Genomic DNA, 22,994 nt, shown 5'->3' on the forward strand with positions numbered 1-22,994 from the left:
GGCCCCAACCACTCTCTGGGTAAAAAAAAACCTTCTTCTGATATCTCCCTTGAAGTTGCCACCCATTACTTTAAAGCCATGCCCTCTTGTATTGAGCATTGGTGCCCAGGGAAAGGGGTGCTGGTTGTCCACTCTATCTATTCCTCTTAATATCTTGTAGACCTCTATCATGTCTCCTCTCATCCTCCTTCTCTCCAAAGAGTAAAGCCCTAGCTCTCTTAGTCTCTCCTCATAATTCATACTCTCTAAACCAGGCAGCATCCTGGTAAATCTTCTCTGCACCCTTTCGAATGCTTCCACATCCTTCCTGTAATGAGGCGACCAGAAATGGACACAGTACTCCAAGTGTGGTGAGTACTCCAAGTGTGGTCTAACCAGAGTTTTATAGAGCTGCATCATTACCTCGCAGCTCTTAAACTCAATCCCTCGACTTATGAAAACTAACATCCCATGAGCTTTCTTAACTATCCTATCCACCTGTGAGGCAACTTTCAGGGATCTGTGGATATGGATCCCCAGATCTCTCTGCTCTTCCACACTACCCAGAATCCTGCCATTAACTTTATACTCTGCCTTGGTCCTTCCAAAGCGTACCACCTCACACTTCTCCAGATTGAACTCCATCTGCCACTTCTCAGCCCAGCACTGCATCCTATCAATGTCCCTCTGCAATCTTCGACAATCCTCTACGCTATCCACACCACCACCGACCTTTGTGTCATCTGCAAACTTGCCAACCCACCCTTCTACCCCTTCATCAAAGTCATTAATAAAAATCACAAAAAGCAGTGACCTTTGGTTCTGATGCTGCCTAATCAATGCAGGGTTTTCCAGCATTTTCTGTTTCTTATTCCAATTTCCTACATTTACTTTTTATTGTATTTAAATAATTTACTTATGTTGTGTATTTTAAGAGAGCAACTTGCATGTAGACACCACGTCCAAGAAAGTGCACCAGTGCCTCTACTTTCTCAGAAGGATAAAGGAATTTGGCATGTCCCCTTTGACACTCACCAATTTTTATTGATGCACTGTTGAAAGCATCCTATAACTGGATGCATCACGGCTTGGTATGGCAACTGTTCTACCTGTGACCGCAAGAAACCGCAGAAAGTTGTGGACACAGCTCAGCACAATACGGAAACCAGTCTCCCCTCCATGGACTCTGTCTACAATTCTCGCTGCCTCGGTAAAGCAACCAACATAATCAAAGACCCCACCCACCCCAGACATTCTCTCTTCTCCCCTCTCCCATCGGGCAAAAGATACAAAAGCCTAAAAGCCTGTACCACCAGGCTCAAGGACAGCCACTGTTATGACTATTGAACGGTCCCCTAGTACGATAAATTGGACTCTTGCCCTCTCAATCTACCTTGTTATGGCCTTGCATCTTATTGTCTACCTGTATTGCACTTTCTCTGTAACTGTAACACTTTATTCTGCCTTGTTATTGTTTTACCTTGTACTACCTCAATGCATTGATCTGTATGGATTGTAGGCAAGACAAGTTTTTCACTGTACCTTGGTACATGTGACAATAATAAACCAATTTAAAGGGCCATAGAGAATACCTATTTACATTAAAATTGCAAACCTGAAAGATGGGCACTGATAAAGCATTCAAGTCTTCACACCTGGTTGTCGGAGGATTGAGAGAAAAGACCAGTCAACGATTCCGGTGATACAGACAGCATTTACATCCACCAGCATTGTATTGGCACAAAATCTGTACTGGAAAAGAGGAACTTTCCTGCTCGATAGTACCTGCAATTTACAATCCACTTTGCAGTGAAGATTTTGTTCTCTCTGGAACATAATTCCAACTGGAACTAAGCTGTGCCAATTGTTTAGTTTTGTAAGGATTATAGAAGCAATGTTAATGAAGCTGTGTGTGTGTGAACATGACCACATGCACATGCATGCAATGTTGCAATGGAATGCACTTTGCTCTTTCACATTTTAACCAATTTTAACACAACCCTATGAGATGTTTCCCTGGTTCCTTCAACAAAACCGGTAGAAGCCACCTGATATGGCTAGAAAGACCCTTGAAGTATGTGTGGCATCAGTGGTCAAGACTTTGTTGTCAGCTGCTGCCATGGCAGTTTACTCCAGCTGTCTTTCTGGCACATGGTTTATATATGCTAAGACTGTAGCTAAGAAGCAGATGAACTGACAACCTGTGACAGCATTGCTTGCACTGTGCCGCTGACACTCCCATGTGACTCATCACTTCCACTGATCCACTGCAGTGAAGCAGACAGAAGGCAGGCGACGCTTTGAAAGGCCCATCCACCAGATCCAGAACATGGACTTCTCCCTCTCTGAGGCTGTTCACAGGCTGTCGTTTGCCAACAATGCTGCAAGATTTGGCTGGAAGAGCCCTGTTGTGAGGACCTGGCTGAAGTGCCCATATTCTTTAAGGCTGATTGCAAAGTGCTAATGCTCTGTGAAGAAATACCACATGGGCTATAATTCTCCTTGTGCTTTCAGTAATGATGGTGAAACTCCTTGGCTGGCAGTTTTATTCTTATTAGTGCCTCTGAAGTCTTCATTTTTAAACAACCGTCCTTCAGACTAACTAGTCATTTAATCTAATTGTTTTTTTATATATGATACCCAGAAAGTTGGCTGAAAATTTGACAGCATTTCAAAATTGCCTTCATTTAGCTGCAAATTACTTTAGGATGTCTTGAGGTGATATAAGGCTTGATATAAATTCTTCCTTTGGGGCCTGAGCAAGTAACTGTGCCACTGTGTTAAGGCTGCTCCCTTTATCCTGACATGATGTAGGGCCACATGACCTGGAATAGATGAAATGGGCGAGTATATTGGCCTTTGTCTCCTTTTAGAGTAGCCGCAATTTAGATTCTGCAGGCTTCGAAGGAAGCAGGCAGGGGAAAAAAGGATAATAATTGAAGAAATGGTGCCCAACATCACCTTTAGCATTGGTACTCGACAGGCCCGGTGTTCCGGCATTCGTGCCCAACGAGCCCGGTTTTCCCATTGTCTGCAGTGCCCAGCAAGTTTTCTTCCAGAGGGAAGGGCATTGTTAGCTGTGTTTTTAAAAAAAAACAATCTCTGGTTGTGGCTTCCCTTGTGCAGCCCTTCTGCACGCTGCAACGTTAGTGACAGGTTATTTTCTTTGAGCGGTTTTGCGAATGCTCTTGGCATGAGCAAATGGAACAGATGTTTTGTGCAAGATGCGTGCCAAGTATGTATTATATTTTTATCTGTTTTTCATCCTCACTAAGTTACCTCAAGGCCCTTCTGTAATCTTTGGCAGGCCCCTCTCCATTCAAGCAACCTGGGAGCAACTGGTCCAAGTCTCAAGTTACTCATTATATCCTAAACTGTTATTTCTTTAAAAATCTTCAAGTAATCAGTGCTAACTACTTCCACATTTCAAGGTCTGTCTTCTCTTGGAACAACTATTTATTCATTTAAATATTGTTTCCTGAGTAGTTTTGAACTTGCTCTTCAAATTCAGGCTTGTCCTTGATCTATTTACCTGGACAAGGTAAAATCATTTTTCCTGACCTACATCATTCACTGCTTTTAAGAATCCTAAGAATAGCTATTTAAGTGAGAACATGGTCAATTTGCATAATTGCTCCCCTGAAATCAATCCCTCCATCATCGCAACAAATTTGATTGTGCTCCTTTTAATCCTTTCAATATTTGCAGTTCCCTTTTTGCATTGGGGCAGCCAGAACTGTATGCAAAGTTCTAAGTTCATTTACACCAATAATTCATAAAGCAAACAGGATTTCCTCAATTTCCACTTGGTAATGATATATTGTATCCCAGTATCTGATTTGATTTGCACAATGCCACTGAAGATTGTGATCACTTCATTTATTGACAGTTGATCTCAAGGTCTCTGTCACTTTTCACAAATAATCTTCCTTCAATGTAATAATAACTAATTTCTTGGAATTGTGTGGTTGCAAATAATGAAAATGCAAGGTAAGATTCTTACCTGGGTATCTCTGCTATGGTCGTTGAACATTTATTGACATGGTTTTAATACTAAACTCATGAGGTTAAGCTCTAAGATCTCTTCTTGCTGGAAAGGCACTGTTTCCAGTGCAACAGGAAGCTTCTGGGGTACCTCCTACTACATCCTCATACTAAAATGGACAGGATTCTTTGATAGCCACCAAAGCTATATTGAGAAACCTGCATCTCAGTCAGTACCTCTTCTAGCCATTTTGGGGCTTTCGTGGTGAGCTGTTTTCTGGTAGTGTCAGCCACAGTGCACCTTCTCTTTGTTGTTGACTGCTTCTATGGTTCACCAGAGAAATCCGGTTTTCTGTCACCCAAAACAAATGTTGATCCAATGAAGTGCTGGGCTGGTGTTGACTGCACACCTGACTCCTTGTATTGGTCAAGGAGTCAGATATGATCTCAGTTACCGATTTTTCAGATGCAGTCCATGTTTTAAAGCCAGAGTCCCTGGACTTAACATGTAGAGAACCATAGATATGTGTGTGTGTTCTTACTGTCTGGTTTCATTATTTATATTGCTGATAATGCTGAATCATTGAAAGAATGCAGATGTGTTCCTGTTATCAGTTTTGCTGTTGAGACCTAATACTAGATTTAACCCTTTAAATTGTTTTAGTATCTCTTGTTAATTACGAATGGATTTTGAAATCCACTCCAAATCTCTCTGACAGTAAGTCTAATAATATTCTACAAAAATAAGCAATAAGTAAACAATTCTAATAGTGTCTGTTCAAATTGAATTCTTCATTAAAAGCCTGCATAAACTTAAGTGCTTTTCACTTGCTACTGATGTGACATTATGTGATAATAGAATATCCTCTGGAGTAGAATAAACCTTCCCATTTGTTAAAATAAACACAAGTATTTTACTGTTACTCCTATCAGGTAGTTTTTTTTTATATTGTGCAAAAGAATATCATCATGGATTGTTAGGAATTTGAAACCCATCCTGTTTTTCTGTTAGCCACAAGAATCTAAATGTAAAATGTTTCAGGGCAGATGCAGCTTAATTCCCAGTGACTCCAATTGTTAGTCTCGTGATGTGGGAGTGTGGGAAATTAAAAATATTGCACTGATGCACTGAGTAGTGCTTTTTTTTAAATAACCGACATAATGTTCTATTTTATTTTCCTTGTACCCCTCACTTTAATCAGCAAAAATGCACCAAAAAAAACCTTGGGTCTTTCTATTATAATTATCATATAAAGGTGCTTCTTGACGCAAATCATTTTGTCGAGCAATGATTTCTCCACTGAGATGCAAGAGAATTGAAGACCAGGAGTATGATGTCAGAGATGATAATAGAATCAAGACTTGAAGGAAATGTAATTCTCAGCTTCTGGTAGTTATAGTAGTATAATTTCTTGACATCAACATGAACAGGAACATCTGGGAGTAGATAAGCTTGCTAAACTTTAAAAAGCAAAGTAAATTGTCAGGGAGGTATTTGATGTCAAATGTTTTTGAAAAGTTAATAGGAAGATAGGAAACTGGGTACATAAATGCCAGTAAGGACCACAGAGTCATAGAAGTTTGACAGTATGCTTTGCTGGAAAATCAGGCTAAATTTAAAGTATTATGTGGTCTTATAATTAATATATTATATTTATATGTTACATATATATAAATATAATATATATTTCAAAACATTCACATTACTATATGGAGAAAAGATATTCATTTTGAAATGATAATTAATAACAGGAATATGCAGTTCGCCATCAGCAGGTACCAGCAGTGGTGAGAATGAGAATTAGCTGTGCTTTCAGTAAAATAATTGGTAAGCACTGGTACATCAAGAGGTGGTGGGAATTATTGACAGAAATGGGTACGGGGTTTTTGTTTTCCATCCCGTGTGTTGAAAAATAAATTGGGAAGAGAACTGATTCAGTGACTAACATAGAAACTGATGATGAATTCAGCATCCTGACAATTAAAGTGTCATTTAATTGACATACAAATGTATATTATGAACTTTGTTACGGTCATTGAGTCTGTCCCCATCATCAAGCACCTATTTGCATTAATCCTTTGTTTTCTCCACATTCCCATCAACTCCTCCAGATTCTAGCACTAGTATAGACATAGCAGTGATTTACAGCAGCCAACTTGCCTACAACCTGCCTGTGTTGGGGAGGTGTGAGAAAATCTGAGCACCCATTGCAAACTCACACAGTCACCCCGCAGAATTTGCAAACTCCACACAAACTCCACCGGAGGTCAAGATTGAAATCAGTTTACTAGAAGTGTGAGGTAGCAGCTCTACAAGCTGCACCACATTGCCACCCCAAATTTTCTTTGAATGAAGTAAGCTCATAAGAAATAAAAGCAGGCTTGGGCTTTTCAGCTCCTCAAGCCTGCTCCACCATTCCATTAGATCATGCTGGATCTGTTACATAAGCACCACTTTCCTGCACTAACCCCACATCCCTCTATTTCCTTAATATCCAAAACTCTCAGTCTCTGGCTTGAAAATACTCAGCTACTGAGACTCCACAGCCAATTTGGTTCGAAAATTCCAAAGATTCACCACCCTCTGGGTGAGGTAATTTGAACTTGCTTATTACATTTTTGGGAACACCCAGCAAAGCAATCCCATCTGTCCCAATCCCCCACTTATTTCACTGTAAACTATTGTCTTCCACAAATGTCAATCAACTCCTCTTTGGATTTTTTTTGTTGCCACTTACCTACACCAGGGTTAATTAAAGGAGCCAATGAACCTACCAGCAAATCCTTGGGACGTGGGAGGAAACCGGAGCACCACACACTCACAGGGAGTACACACAAATTACCCACAGACAACACATAAGTCAGGATCAAACCCAGGTTACTGAAGCTGTGAGGCAGCAGCAATAACTGCTTTGACACTGTGCCATGTCATCCCAGCCAGGGGAAATGTCATCCCAGCATCGCAAGCCCTGTAAGAATTTTATATGCTTCAATGAGATCTTGTCTTGTTCTTCTTAATCCATGAGAATGTGGACCCGATCTCCTTTATATCTCCTTGTACTGGAAACACCACTCCCAATTCCAGGAATTAATCTGTTGCACTTCCTCTATCACAAAGATTTCCTTCCTTCGGTAGAGAGACCAGCCCTGTAGACAATATTCTAAGTATGGTCTCACCAGGCACGTATATATTTGCAGCATGATATCATTACTCCCAGACTCAAATCGTCTTGTGATAAAGGCAAACATACCATTCGCCCTTCCTAAATGCTAGGTGTACCTGCACTTTAACTTGAAGTGATTTGTGTACAGGGTTACTTGGGTCCTCTTGAGCACTAGCACCTTGCTATTTAAAAATGCTCTCTTTCTGTGGGTGAGCACTCTTAGCCAAAGTAGCTGACTTCCCACTATTCTGTATTCTACTTCATTTGCTATGTCCTTACCTGTTCACCTGGTTTGTCTCTATCCCCTTGAAACTTCTGCATCGTCCTCACCCCTCGCATTTCCAATCAGCTCAGAATCATTGATAAATTTGGAAATATTGCACTTGGTGTTCTCATCCAAACGTCCACTATCAATGTGGTACTATGTCTGTGCTGCAGCTATATCTAAAACAGTCACAGTTCCTCTTTCCATACCAACCCTTGAACTATATATAAACCTGCAGCTGCTTAAGTGAAATCATACTTTCAATGAAATAATTGAGTTGGTTGACTAGAAGGTGGTGAAATTTTCTTTGTACATTTAAACCGTGGGAAATTACATTCTTGTTACATTGAATGCAAATTTGTGGAATCTTGCAACTGACTAACTTTTTTATTGCTGAAAGGTCTACGGGGCTATCTGCTCATTCCTAAACTCTGGGCACCTACCCTTGCCCAACCTTCTCTACAATCTGCACTCCTTTGACATCCTCAAGTACAGCTTCAGTTTCCCTCTCACCTTTCCTCTGCTTTTCCACTTTGAAGCATGGTTCTTTTTATTTCCTTATCTCTTGGGTATTATCACCAAGGCAAGCATCCTTGTATTTATCTAAATTTGCTATTGCTATTCACTTTCTTGAACCACCACAGTCCCTGCAGTGAAGGTATTCCAACAGTACTGTTGGTAGGGTGCTCTAGGATTTGGATCTAGTGATGGTGAAGAAGTGGCAACACGTGTCCAAGTTATGATGGCACATTGCTTACAGGTAGTGTTGGTGCTCCCATGCACCTTTTGCCCTTGTCCTCTTGGGTTGCAGAGTCTGGAAGCTACAGTGTTTAAGTAGTTGAAATGTTTGTTTCTGATCAGTGGTGACCCTGATACAGAGGATGTTGAATGTGCATCAATGACAGGAATGCTCTTCAATATAAGGGGAAAGTGAATGTATTCTATCTTAATGGAGATAGCCATTGCCTGGCATGTGTGGAATGAATTAATGTTAATTGCCTGCATATTTCATTCATTTGCAATGGTCTATGGCTCTATGGCCAAATTTTCCACCTGTCTTCCCTTTCTGGAAAGATTTCATCCAAGTGAAATGTTTTTGCACCCTCACTCTACCTATTATTCGCTTAAGTTTGAAAATCTTTGTTTTGATATTGTTGACAAGTTACTCAAAAACAAAATTCAGAATAATTACTTCAGCACATTTCCTTGAGTTGAAATAGAATGTGTTGTAATGTTGTCTGATGTTTTTTAAAATTCTTTAATTTCATGGTCAAAGTTCACTACCACTGGTGAAATCTTAACTGTGAAAACCTCTCTCATCATCTATTGGTGTTAAGTTTATTTTCTTGTCCATGTCTATCTTAAAAGTGTCTGTGGTTCTTGGATTACATTGGTGGTTCTTGTGTTGTATGTTGCAGAGCGACGAAAGTCCCAGCCCAAAACGTCGGCGTCTATCTCATTCTGTCCTCGAGATCCAGAGTGCATCTCCTCTCCCGACGCCACCAATGCGACCATGGGAAATAACAGTGAATAGGCGGCCTCCCTCAGCCCCTTTCAACCAGCGACGATTCTCAGGGGAAAGGTGCAACACACCAGCACATCACAGGAGAAGGTAAGTGAAACATTAGTAATAGACCTTCAGTATCTTGAGGCATAAATGGTTGCTACAGGGCTAGTTGGTAGAGGGAAGGGACAAAAATATTCCATGACTATCAACTTCCATGTCCAAATATGATTGCATCGAGTTTCTTCATTGGCTAATGTAAATGCACAGCTTGAAAGATATGCTTCCTTCTTGATTTACCATATTAATCTGATAAATTCTAGCTTGTACCTTAGGAGCAATCTAGAATTGCTATATGCAATCTTAAATAGGGTGCAGTATTCAGATGGAGCTCAAATAGTTTCTTGACTCTTATGCCCTTTATTACAAGGAATTAGAGCATTGTTGAATAATATCTAAAATTGGCTCATTATTTGTTTGCTAAGTTTAGTGGCTTTACGTAATTCTTTAAGTCAAAGGAGGGTATTATTCCAAGTATTCAATCCAAATCTCTCCAGTTTGCTTTTGATTCTGGAACAATTGCCTTGTATTTTCCCTTTATTACTTTTAGCTCCCTCTTTAAATCTGCCTTGGTTTGTCTGCTCCACTGTCCCATTATTAATGTTTCCAAAATTTCAGTAGTCTTTTATGCTATTCATGCACTTATATTTAATTGGTGTCCCTTAGCCTTCAAATCCTCTTGTTAACTAAAATTTCCTGGTCACAAATTTTCCATGCTCATGAAAATTGGCGAAAAAAAAGATTAAGAGCCTTTTCAACCTCTGGCTCCCAGGGCAGGCATTCTTTACTCTAATCTCAGCCTTCTCGGACAAGAATTAGCTGAATAGTTCTTTTCTGAACACCTTCAGTGATGCTACATCTTCCTGTAATATGTGTATCACATTTGAAAGTTGACTCCCAGGTGAAGCTCTCTCAACCAATACTTCCTTAAGCCAGTAGGTCCATTATATTACATTTAACCTTTCATAGTAATCAAAGAGCTGACGATACTGGAAATCTGAAATGAGAAAAGAAAATGCTAGAAATACTCAGAGGCTCTTGCAACATCCATGAAGGAAGGAAGGGTTAATACTTCAGGTCAGTGTCCTTTCTTTGGAACTATGAAAAGTTAGAAATCAAACATGTTTTAAGTTGCAGAGAAGGGGTTGGGGTGAAGAGGTTAAAGGGAATGTCAATGATGGAGCAGAGACCAAGACAGACCAAATGACAGAAGTGATGGTGGGGCTGATGTTGAGAGAGGTGATGAAGGCTTGTTAATCACAGTTGATCTGTCTGGAGGAGATGAGATGAATGACAACAGGAGGCAGAGAAAACACACACGCACACACACAACCGTGCAAAAAATAGACTGCTGGAAGATAAGATCAGATCTTTATTAGTCACCTGTACATCGAAACACAGTGAAATACATCTTTTGCGTTGTGATTTTGGGGGGGCAGCCCGCAAGTGTCGCCACGCTTCCGGCGCCAACATAGCATGCCCATAACTTCCTAACTTGTACGTCTTTGGAATGTGGGAGGAAACCGGAGCACCAGGAGGAAACCCACACTGACACGGGGAGAACGTACAAACTCCTGACAGACAGTGGCCGGATTTGAACCTGGGTCTCTGGCGCTGTAAAGCATTGTGCTAACCACTATGCTACTGTGCCTAGTGGGTACTCAGTTGGTGAGGCAACACCTGTGGAGGCAAAGGGATGATTGATGTTTCAGATCAAGACCCTACATCAGGACTGGTGCAGGGTCTTGGCCTGAAATGTCGACCATCCCTTTGCCTCTACAGGTGCTGCTTGACTTGTTGAGTTCTTCCAGCAGTCTTTTTTTGCTCCAGATTCCAGCATCTGCAGACACTTGTATATCCACACACACACTCTTGTGTTCTTATTCATCTCCCTTCTATTTATCTCTCCACCTTAGCACCTCCAGACAGAGGTAAGCCTCTCTCAGCTGGCACCCCCACCACTTGTATCATTTGGTCTCTATTGGTCTCTTTATTGTCTCCACCCCTCCCCCTTCCCTGCAATATAAAATACACTTGTTTTCTAACTTAATTTTAATGATGGGTCATTGGCCTGAAACATCACCTCTGTTTCTCCTTCCACAGATGCTACCTGACCTGCTGAGTGTTTCAAACATTCTCTTTTTATTGATAATGAAAATGATATCTCTGTATTGCTTGTGGCAAATAGAATTCAGTGTTGAGAGGTAGGAGGTAAAGCGCTTAGAGGGTGGGGACAGACAAAGCAATGAATGAATAGTTGAATATAGAGAAATATAGAGTGCAGGGGTGTCTTGAAGTGCATTCTCACTGATCCCTGTAAGCAGAGATTTGATTAAAGAATCATTCAGGGTACAGTATTAGCTGAGTCAAAGAAGGTGAGGACAGGGAGGTTATGCTAAAACAGTATAAAACACACGTTGAGCTTGCCACCTTGAAAATCAATGGCAACTTATAGCAGATCAAAAGCAAAAAGAGATCCATTTCCTTGAGGTCTGCGATTTTTCAAGAAATGAAGAATGCTGGAAGTTTCCATAGGACCATAAGACATAAGAGCAGAATTAGGCCATTTGGCCCATCAAGTCTGCTCCACCATTTGATCATGGCTGATTTATTTTTCCCTCTCAACACCATTCTCCTACCTTCTCCCCGTAACCTTTGATGCCCTTACTAATCAAGGACCTATCAACCTCTGCTTTAAATATACCCAATGACTTGGCCTCTACAGTCATCTGTGGCAATGAATTCCACAGATTCACCACCCACTGGCTAAAGAAATTCCTCCTCATCTCTGTTCTAAAGGGACGTCCTTCTATTCTGAGGCTGTACCTTCTGGTCCTAGACTCTTGCACTACTGGAAACATTCTCTCCATGTCTACTCTATCCAGGCCTTTCAATATTCGGTAGGTTTCAATGAGATTCGCCCCCCCCCCCCCCCCCCCAATCCTTTTAAACTCCAGCAAGTACAGTCCCAGAGCCATCAAACGTTCCTCATATGTTAACCCTTTCAATCTTGGGATCATTCTTATAAACATCCTCTGGACCCTCTCCAATGCCAGCACATCCTTCCTTAGATATGGGGCCCAAAACTACTCACAATACTCCAAATGTGGTCTAACCAATGCCTTATAAAGTCTCAGCATTACATTCTTTTATTTTCTAGTCCTCTTGAAATGAATGCTAAGATTGCATTTGCCTTCCTTACTACTGACTTAACCTGCAAGTTAACCTTTAGGGAATCCTGCAGTAGGACTCCCAAGTCCCTTTGTACCTCTGATTTCTGAATTCACTCCCCGTTTAGAAAATAGTCTACGCCTTTATTCTTTCTACCAAAGTGCATGACCATACACTTCCCTATGCTGTATTCCAGCTGTCACTTCTTTGCCCATTCTCCCAACCGGTCCAAGTCCCTCTGCAGACTCCCTGCTTCCTCAACAGACCTGCCCCTCCACCTATCTTTGTATCATCCGCAAACTTGGCCACAAAGCCATCAATTCCGTCATCCAGGTCATTAACGTATAACATGGAAAGTAGCAGACCCGCCCCCTGGGGAACACCACTCGTCACCAGCAGCCAACCAGAAAAGGCCCCTTTTATCCCCACTCTTTGCCTTCTGCCAGTCAGCTAATCTTTTATCCATGCTCGACAGTTTCAGAAGGTCATCTGTGGAAGGAGAAACCATGTTAATGCTTAGGTTGATAATTTTCCTAGTGCAGATGAAAGGTCAAAAATTGAAGCTGTTTTAAGTTGCCTTGCTCCTGGTCTCCACCATATCAGGAACATTCCCTTTGTTCTCTTCATCCCCTACTCCTAAGTGACCTGAAATGTTAACTCCTGTTTCTCCTTCCACATACGCTGCCTGACTTGTTGGGTATTTCCAACATTTTTTGTTTTTGTTTCATGTTTTAACATATGTCCTTTCCTAAATGTATGAGAGTGTTGCCAAGTCTGGAGAATTTTAGCTATGAGGGAAGACTGGGGTGATTTTTCCTTCAAACAGCAGGCTGAGAAAGTGGAAATATTTTGTCAAGTGATTTCCTGGACTGAGTATATCAAACAAAGAGCAGAGGCTAGCCCATTAAGTGAAATCCTAATTTGTATTTTTGGCAAATATCTATCTACAGCTAGTAGTTCTTTTATGCAGTATTGTGAGACTCTTTGCTGAGATCTTCCCTGCAGGGCAATATGGTTGCTTTGCTAAAAGAAATTATTTAAAGATTACCAGGTGTTGTGCACCTGGTTGCGTTTTCACGGTTATGCTGGGATGGTGAGTGGGCGGAGTGGTGACAACTGCCTATCATAAGAGAAGTCCAGGACAGCAAAATGGGGGGATGAATGCAGATGAATAAATTTCAAAAATGAGATTGTGAAAATTGTGTAGATTCGGTGTATATTTTTAAATCTTTTCTCTTCACAGTTTCAGTCTTTTTACATTCTTGCCGGTTTGTTGCAGTCCTCCTGCGCGACGCCAGTGGGGTAGGCGTGACAGACCTTTGCATAATCCCATCAACCAGGATGAAAACTACCACCATCCTCCATATTCACAGCAAATGCCTATAGATGAAAACCGATCTTACAATCATACAAACCTATCACCACGTATGCTTCACCCTGCTGCTCATCCTCCACAGCAAAATCCTGTAATGGTGGATCTCCATGAACAGGTCAGAATTACTCCACTACTTTCATTGACTGCTCTCTACATATAATGGGGGTCACCAATGCCTTTAGCGCCATTGTGAGCTTTCCAACTAAAAGCATACAATATTCTTTAAATGAACTTTGGTTTAGGGTGAACTAGCAATTGACTGCTGCACGTTTCCACATACCTTCTGTGTGGCCTACTGCCCCGAGGATGTAAAAGATATCTGATACCTGAGGCAATGCATTCAGTTCATCAGGTCCCTGCCAGCTCCCAGGCGAGAGCTCCCATTATGTTCCTGTATCCCTGCAACTTATTCTTTCCCACACCTGCCCACGAATCACCACCCCTTTTGATTCTCTCTGCCACTAACAAGCACAAAGGGGTAATTTACAGTAGCCAATTAACTTAACTGCATGTCTTTAGGATGTGGGAGGGAACAGAGCACCCAGCGGAAACTCATGTGGTTCTGGAAAGAGTACACAACTGCAAGCCAAGGTCCGCATTGAGCCCAGGTCCCTGGAGTTGTGAGGCAGCAGCATTAGCTGCTCCACATTTGCCTAGAAGTTCCTCTTCTTTTGGTGTGCAAAACATGCATTGTGCATTGTGCACAGTGTCCCAGAGAAATTCCAGAAATTGGTCAAAAGTACATGAAAAGCAACTCCTTTGCAATTTGCGCACACACTCCTCACTGAACTTTGACCTGGTATGGGTCTCTACTTCAAAGTTCATAGCTGCCATGTTGTTGCGGTGCTGACTGCTGGAAGGGAGGGAAAATGTAGGGATGGGGGACGTATTGCTCCCCGGTGTGACTGAGAGGAAATGGCCTAAGACACTCCTGTGCTGTGAGAGACCCAAGCAGCTCTGGGCTGATCACTGGCTTGGTGATCACTGCCTGTATTGAAAAAGTGATTGTTCGAACAAAAGGCAGTGACTGGTGAAGGGAGCTCCAGTGAATTACTTAACATAATGTTAACCAGTTAAAAGTGGGACTGAGAGACAAGGCATCCTTGTGACTGTGTAGATCCTTTAATTGCCATCTTATTCCTGAGCACTACACAGTGTGCTCCTGGCCTTTTTTTTACCCCAAGAGTAATAGGTTACCCCACCATCTGCCTGCAGTGGAGGAAATGGGTGAGGCTTGACCTGCAATGTCATTAACTGTGTGACGCAAACAGGACAAACATGAGCTATGTTACGGTGAATTGCATCAGACAGTATCTAGGCCAATTTCCTGATGTTTGCTAATCAACCCAAAAAAAAAAGATAGCTAGTACTATTTTTATAAGAAGACATGCAGAGAATCCCATTTCTTTGCAGCCTTCCCCAAGTCGGAACAAAGAATGGAGTTGGGAGCTGGTACCTGAGTTAAAGGATGGAGTCTCCCAATTTCCACTGTGCTTTCAACTGCCAAGTGCGCATTACCTTTTAGGCCACTTTTTAAATGTTTCCTTCCTTCAGCACCACTACCATAACATATACCCTGAGAACCGTGTCTCCAAATCTTATAGAATCCAGGACTTCTCACTGTGTTCAGAGATCCTGGAATCCTTTTCTTCCCCCACCCACACCCTACCCCAAAATAAAAGACCCTCGTTGCAGTACTACTGAATCTCAAGGCCCTTTTTGCATTGCTTCAATATCCTGATGCCAGTGCTCTATTATCAATGTCTCCGGTAACAGTGCCTGGTGTAACAAACCTATTACAAGACCCTCTAGTTCGCAATAAGCAATGAGCTCATTATCTCTGTGTGTTTGCCAGTTGCACAAGATCTTTCATCCCTAATGGTTCAGTTTGTTCCCATTTGTTGGTGGCTGACTTCCTTTATTGTCCAAGCAGGGATTAGCAGTAGTATTGGGATATTGGTTTGCAGCTAGTGTATTTGAACTTTCTTCAAAATGATTTAATTTATTTTGTGTTGTCACAGAGATGTAATAAATAATAAGATATTGACTACCTTCTGCTCATTATTCAAATAATACGATTCTCAACTGGATTTTTTGATGAATTATTGTGCAACTGCAGACAATCTGTGCCTAGAATCCTTGTAGAAATATTTCTAAATATATTAAAATGTAAATAAAGTGCACAGTTTGTAAATGGACCTTAGATATATATTTCAGGTCTGATATCTTTCTTCCTGTTACATACAACAAGAACTGTTTAATTAACTTCACTCAAATATATGGATGGTCATGAATAGGACATGTTTGCTGTTAGTGGCACCTCGGGATTTTTTAAAAACACTAAATGCTGTGCTGTTGCAAATAAGAATCCTTCCATTTTTGTTGTGTTCCAGATGCATCAAGGAACAGTCCCTGTGTCCTATACTGTCACCACAGTAACGGCACATGGTTTCCCACTCCATGCGGGGCAACATATTCCAGGGTGCAACACACAACAGGTCCCAGCATGCTCAGTAATGTTCAGTGGACAGCACTACCCAGTCTGCTGCGTTCCACCACCTGTAAGTTTTGAGAAATAAGAATTAAGACAATAATCCACTATTCTGTGTAAAGTTGTTCAGAAGAATGGACATTATGATTGAAGCTTACAAAATAAAGTCTTGCAATGTCTATAATATTCTTGCAGTATCTGCACAGCTTCCAAAATTGAAGTTTCAGATAGTCATATTTTCAAATTACATTAGGTTTGATGGTACTGTTTATATTGGTACACATTCATCTAAATTCAGCATCTATTTTGCAGCAGAAAAGTCCTGTAAGATCAAAAACCATGAGTTTAAGCACTAGCTTTTTGTTCAGTATGACTTCAGTAAGTTTGGGGGTGACATTTGAAGGATGCATTGATATTTGCACAACATATTCAAAAGTGAATAGAATTACTAATTTTTCATGTCATCATTTTAATTGTGGATGGAGCTTGTTTAATGCTGTACAGTTGTCATTAAATTTTTAGAGGAATCTTTATTATAGAACTTTGCTGAAATCTGGTCTGATTGTTTCATAAAACAAACCAATAGGTTCATATTAATGATTTCTTTTCAAGTTTTTGTTTGGTTTTCAATTTGCTATAAGATAGTCCACTGTCTTATAACAATTACTCCAGGACTCTCTTGTGTTTATCTTTGCAATGTTTTGCACAATGTTAAATCAATAAATCAACTTTTTTTGTAGATTCATTTTTGTTTGCCTTTATCAGAATTATTGAGCACTGACACTCTCAAAACCTTTTAAAAATAGATTAGCTTTGTAGTAATGCCTCCATTTAATGTTTGCATTCAGTCATGTATTAACATTATGCTGAGTTGAGTACATAAATTTAGACTGTTCAAGCAGTGAACATACCACTCGTTTTTGAACATACTGTAGCATAATTTAACCATTGCTTCTTTCATAAAAACAGCAGTGTAATTAATCCCTTTGCATGAGCAGCGGGACAAAAAGTACCACTTTAATTTTCCTTCTCTTTTTATCCTCTATCTCATTTGCTTTAATTAAACAGATTGGGAATATGAGTTGGTTTATTTTGTAGTTTTTCCTTTCTGTCTTCAAGAGTGGAAAAATTTGGCAGCATGTTCAGCAGAAACTTTTCAGCTTTTAAATTTCTATCAGATTCTAAACCAAGTGGTAGCTGCAGGGGAGCAATTTTATGGCTAAAGTTTCCAGTTAAGGAATCCGACCTGACACTGTTTCTGTTGATGACTTTAGAGACTGTATAAATGATGTCTCACTGAGAGGTTCAGCATTGAAATATGAGAATGGCTTGAAGTTGCTGCAACTATACCACATATACATGCTAAGGTCACCAGAAAAAGTTAGATTAATTAATGCTCTTTTTAAAGATGTATAACAGTCTTTGCCATAGAATCATAAAAAGTACAGCACAATACAGGCACTTCGGCCCACAATGTTGTGCCAACCTTTAAACCTTGCCTAAAAACTATCTAAACCCTTCCCCCACATATCCCTCCATTTTAACTTCCTCCATATATTTGTCTAATTGGCTTAAATTGCAGCTGGTCTGATGCAGAAACTCAGCGCACAAGTTTTCAGTTTCTCTGTGGTTCAGGTAGACCAAAAGTAGTTAGGTCAGTTCCACCCAGATATCTAGACCTGGAGAATAGACCTGAAAAAAAAGTCACCCATTTTCAATGGGGTAAATTAAAATTAGGCCCCCTTTGAGCGATGGAGGCCCTCTTAAGGAGATTTTTAGAAAAAACTAAGAATGTGTGCAATTCTGTTTGCCCCCATTACAGGAAGGATGTGGAGGCTTTGGAACGGGTGCAGAAGAAGTTTACCAGGTTACTGCCTGGATTAGAGGGTATGAGCTATAAGGAGAGGTTGGACAAGCTAGGGTTGTTTTCTCTGGAGTGTCAGAGGTTTTTATAGAAGCTTATAAAATTATGAAAGGCATAGATAGGGTAGATAGTCAGAATCTTTTTCCCAGGCCGTATAATGCCATATGATCTCCCTGGCAGTGAAAATTCACTTTTACAAGTTTGACTTCCATTTTAATTATTCTAGTTTTTTTTTAATCAAATTTTTCTCCATATCTTTTATCTCTCTCACTCCCCACTTCCTTTAATTAATATTGCTTTCTAAATATATCTTAACATTGAATTAAATATTACTACTTATACACGATCTGTGTTGCTCATTAACAATTCTTCAGTTGATGGATTGGTTAAGAAGATGCACAGTTATTTAGATGAATTAAATATTCTTAATTTACTACTACTTAGATTAGACTCTGCTTATTAACAGTTCTTCGTGGGATTGTATGGTTAGTGAGATGCACAGTTCAGTAGCTTCTTTCACCTGGTGCAGATTCCTAGAGAGGGCACTGCACCATTTTAGCTATATAATTTACAGTATATACTTGTGCAAGATCCAAGAGGGAGCCTGTGGGCAAGTGTAATGAATGGCAGGTATAAATCATCCACCCCAAAGCAGAATCCACTCCTTTTGGCTTTTACAGTCAAGAAACAGAAATTTCTTTATGAATGGAAAAACAATAAGGTGCTGGAGGAACTCAGCGGGCCAGGCAGCATCTGTGGAGAAAAGCAGACAGTCAACATTGTGGGTCAGGACCCTTCTTCAGGACTGAAGATGGAAAAAGGGGAAGCCCAATATATACGAGGAAGACAGAGCAGTGATAGGTGGACAAAAGAGGGGAGGCAGGGTGGGCACAAGGCGGTTATATATAGATGTAGGTAAGAGATAGTGATAGGCAGATGCAGGGGAGGAGGGGAGAGCAGATCCACCAGGGGATGGGTCAAAGGTATGGAGGCAAGTGCCCCATGGAGGGAAGGGAAGAGAAGAGAGAAAAAAAGGCAAGGAGGAAAAAGAGGGAGGCTAGGATTTATGAATGGTTTATTTTCCATGGTATCCGCTATTTCCGTAGTGAAACCATTACAACTTTGGTTGTGTAAACGCTTCTTGTCAATGAGTCTACTTAAAATCACATTTATCTGTGTGTATCTATATAAAAAAAATATTATGGACTAATATTCTGTAAAGTTTGCCGAAGGTTGTGATTAGCAAATAAACCACGCAGTCCCAGGAAAGCCCCAAGTTTAATCCTTAGCATGTTCCCAAGTTTGCGGTTCTGTAAATGGTAGCAATGTGGGTATAGAATTTGCCTCATTTGGGGCAATAAATTCACTGAGGCTTCCCACTCTATGCTATCCAGTAACCTCTGCTGAAATTGTGCACGTGAGCATTAAATGGAGATAACATTAGACTTGACTGTGATACTCCCTGTGTTAGAAGAACTCACTGCCAACATCTACGTGAGATTGATACTGATTTGGGTATGGAACTGTAATATAATTGGTACCAGCCAGACACTAAGGTAGAAAAAAAAGGAAATTTTTAAATGACCAAAGAGCTACTCCTTTCTTGTATAACATGAAGACGTGCCAGATTATTGCACTTTCTTGCACTTTGTTCTTTACATAGAAACATTTCAAGCTGTATTTCTCAAATGACACAGAAGGCAGTTGTTCAGAATATATTGTAAAATATGCTGTAAATTTCTTGACTGTTAGTGTTTAGATAATCAAGATGTACATTTTTAACAATTCTACAAATTTTACAGTTTGAGTGCCTCTGTAACTGTTATCCATCCAGTACCATTTGTTTTTCTTCCAGGTATCATCCTGTTTTGCCTAGTAAATGTCTCCTTATCTTGTTTTTCAGCTGATTCATGCATGCACAATGCAGCATCTGCCAGTCTCTTATCAAACCTTCCCTCCACTTATCTCCAGTGAACATTTTATATTGCACCCTCCCCATCTGCCACCCCACCAACATCCTCACCTTCCTCCTTTGGGCCAGTTTGTTCCAATCCAGCCACAGCACCCACGATTGGTAAGTAAAACATTTAAAGAAAGAAATGCCTAAACCCAAAGCCAAGTTCTTCAGACAGTGCACTCTGCTATATTTTGAGTAATCCCTCAAAGATTGTAATAATAGTTTGCTTCTGTTTATTCATTGAGTTTCTGTCGGTGCTTGATTGGTAGTGAAGTTCAACTAGGTGGAGGCAATGAATAGTATTGTATCTGCCATCAGATCTGCACGTCTCTGATATGCAATTCTACTGAAGTCAAAGGAACTGAATATCAGACAGGATGCATAACTGGCAACAAATGCAACACTGCACATTTTTCATTCCCTCACAAGTTAAAATTACTGCTATTGGGTTGTGGGAAAAAAGTACCTACTTACTAGGTCTCCTTTTGTACCATCTGCACTCTACGCTTATTTTTCGGTCCATTGTCAAAGAAACCACATGGGCCATTTGGTAAAAGTGTATCATGGATCTCCACAATGTCCTGATTCTAATGGACAGTCCATTCTGTCTGATCTCAACTGAATTGATGATTTGCTTCATCTCTATGGGCTAGGAAGGCAGTCATCTTGTGGAATGCCTTCTCGTTCATCTGCTGGAAACTGAGCATGTGATTCCTTTGCTCGGTCAGCTGGTCAGTGATCACTTTCTTTACTTGTACAGGATGACTGACTGACTGGGTGAACTGGAAGATGGTTTCTATCAAATACAGAAGCCATACCAAGAAACTAACAAAGTGCAGATTGTTGCAATAAAAACCCTGTTATTCCCATGAGATTTGTGAAGTTCTGCATCTTTAGGACTCATGGATTATAATGCATTAGAGTATTATATTATGGGCAAAAGGGAGAACTAGTAAATTTTAAACCATTCTGTTAATAACACTTTGAAGTTTCCAAAATAGATATTTTTAAAATGTAACAATTATGTTTATACATTTACATATTTATATTAATACATGCTGCTGAGCTGGGCTGATTAGAGAGTGGCATGATGGGTGTTTAGATTCAGAGTCCAGGGTTAACTGGTCACCAATTTGGCCATGCTTGGAGCACTCCCATTGGCCTCTGCATCCTTGGTTTATACTGATGAGGAAAATCAACCAGAGGACAAATTTGGCAGTTTTGTTTTGCAGAACAGGCTATCACAGTCTGATTTCACTCTCTGGAAAGAAAGTGGAAGCTGATTCAGAAACCACTTCCACAAGGCAGCTGAATATATACTCGAAAAAGAGAAAATTTCAGAAGATTGGGGAAAGAGCAACAGGACGAGAGTAACTCAGTAATTGCAAACAACCAGCACAGGGCTGAAGGCACTACATAACAGTATGAAGTATAAATACTTTTAATGCTTTTATTTTGAAAGCAAGGCTTCCAGTGGGGTGTTTCTACAGTGTATGTAAATGATGATAATTATTTTCCCCACCTTTGACCTATGAAAAAGTTAAGTGATGAATTGCTGGTGAAGTTGTTTATATTTCTGCTATCATTTTTTTTCTTCTGTGCTTAACAGCACATGGGGCAATATATATCTTCCATTAATTTACATCCAGGAGATTGTTCTCCATGTGGATTCCATAACAAAGTTGCTCTTTGGGTGGAGAATTTGTGGCCCCGTGGGATCTGGTGATAGAGGATCACTGATGCATTCCCAATAAGACTTCAAGACGCGCTTCAGGGATCGAAATTCTGGTTTTTGTTCATTGGTCATTTCACACTGTTGTACTTCCTGCTTATTTAATTTTTTTTTCTATAAATTTAATTTTGTTTATGGAAGAAATGCAAATGTTTTTTTTTACCTTTTTTTTTCTCAATAGCCCTTGCAGAGGATAGAGAATGAAGTTGAAATGAGAGGGGACCAGCATCCAGTTGGGGGTTTTACCTACCCTCCTTCACATCATCCCCCTGCCATGCCTACTTCTGTCCCTCTGCAGTACCTTCCTCATGACCCTTTACACCAGGAGTTGCCCTTTGGAGTGGTAAGTATTCTCTCCAAATGCCTATATAATGGACAGTATAATTGAGACTTTCAGATTACTTGACGAAGGTCACAACAAATCAAAGGTGATATAAAATCATATTATCAGAGAAGAGAAATATGTGATCTCGAAATAAACGGCGATGTTTCTCTGTCTTAATCTGTGCATCCTCCCTTTTTTGCTGCAGTTGTTATCACCCTCTTTTTATCTTTTTTAATGAATAGCAGAGATCCATTTAATCTGATATAATTCTAGAATCAACCACTTCTGGTTTGACTGCAATTAATACAAAGTGATTTGCTTTAAGCTGGTGGCTAGTACACTTGTCTTGTGTAGGCACTATGCGCTGTAGTAGGCACATCGTAACTGTGTCACCGTTCTCTCCATAACTAATGAAATTGAAGTTTCACACTAGGACTAAGAATCCATGATTACACAAGAACAAATTCTTCATAGCAATCTAATGCTGGCATAGAAGGCAAATATCTGAGGAATAGGGAATATCTAAAAATGGTAGCAATATTTTAATAAAAGCAATGACAACACTGATAACTAAAATCATGAATTTAACATGTTCCATGTGTGCTTTATTTAGAACTAATGTGGGCACCACAAAAGGAATGTTTACAAAAATGCCCAAAATATTCGAAGAAAGACTATGTCAATGCTCCTTGCCTTTGGCAGCAAAGTATGTTATCTTCAACAGATGGGAAGAATATCATGTTCATTTTGCCCTGAGGAACATTTACACAGATGTAAATTGGATTGATTGACTGAAAAGCTATGGCTTTCTCTTTAGTAACAGTATATACAAGCCCATGTTTTCTTTATTTGCCTAATTGATTGCATCAAGATTCTAGTGGCAGAGGAAATGTGGAAGCACAGTTGACAACTTAGAACTTACCATTGTACCTCAGTTGGTGTGGTGAAGTAGAGGTTCAGAGGTGGGAAGTTATAGATAGTATGCGTATTTGGCCAATGCACTTGTTTGGTGCCCTGTTGCACTTTTAGTTGATGTCTATATTGAGATGAAAGGTCACAAAAGGCTAATTTGAACAGATGGGCAGCCAAATAAAACAAAGGGCTCTAAATTCTTCTAGGGGTC

At 40.3% G+C, this 22,994-nt stretch overlaps 1 protein-coding gene across 4 annotated transcripts in view; it reads left to right on the forward strand.

The window, feature by feature from the left end:
• rnf44 (ring finger protein 44) overlaps window positions 1–22,994 on the forward strand; it is a 137,335-nt gene that overhangs the window by 97,289 nt on the left and 17,052 nt on the right. For 3 of the 4 annotated variants that reach the window (XM_052014563.1, XM_052014566.1, XM_052014567.1), the window contains 5 exons: window positions 8,811–9,004; window positions 13,371–13,617; window positions 15,896–16,063; window positions 19,761–19,931; window positions 21,728–21,889. In XM_052014563.1, coding sequence (XP_051870523.1) covers window positions 8,811–9,004; window positions 13,371–13,617; window positions 15,896–16,063; window positions 19,761–19,931; window positions 21,728–21,889 — 942 coding nt within the window. The remainder of the gene's footprint in view (window positions 1–8,810; window positions 9,005–13,370; window positions 13,618–15,895; window positions 16,064–19,760; window positions 19,932–21,727; window positions 21,890–22,994) is intronic. The other variant, XM_052014564.1, reaches the window with a different exon arrangement.

This window comes from Pristis pectinata, chromosome 4 (genome assembly GCF_009764475.1).
Source record: "Pristis pectinata isolate sPriPec2 chromosome 4, sPriPec2.1.pri, whole genome shotgun sequence".
NCBI lineage: Eukaryota > Metazoa > Chordata > Chondrichthyes > Rhinopristiformes > Pristidae > Pristis > Pristis pectinata.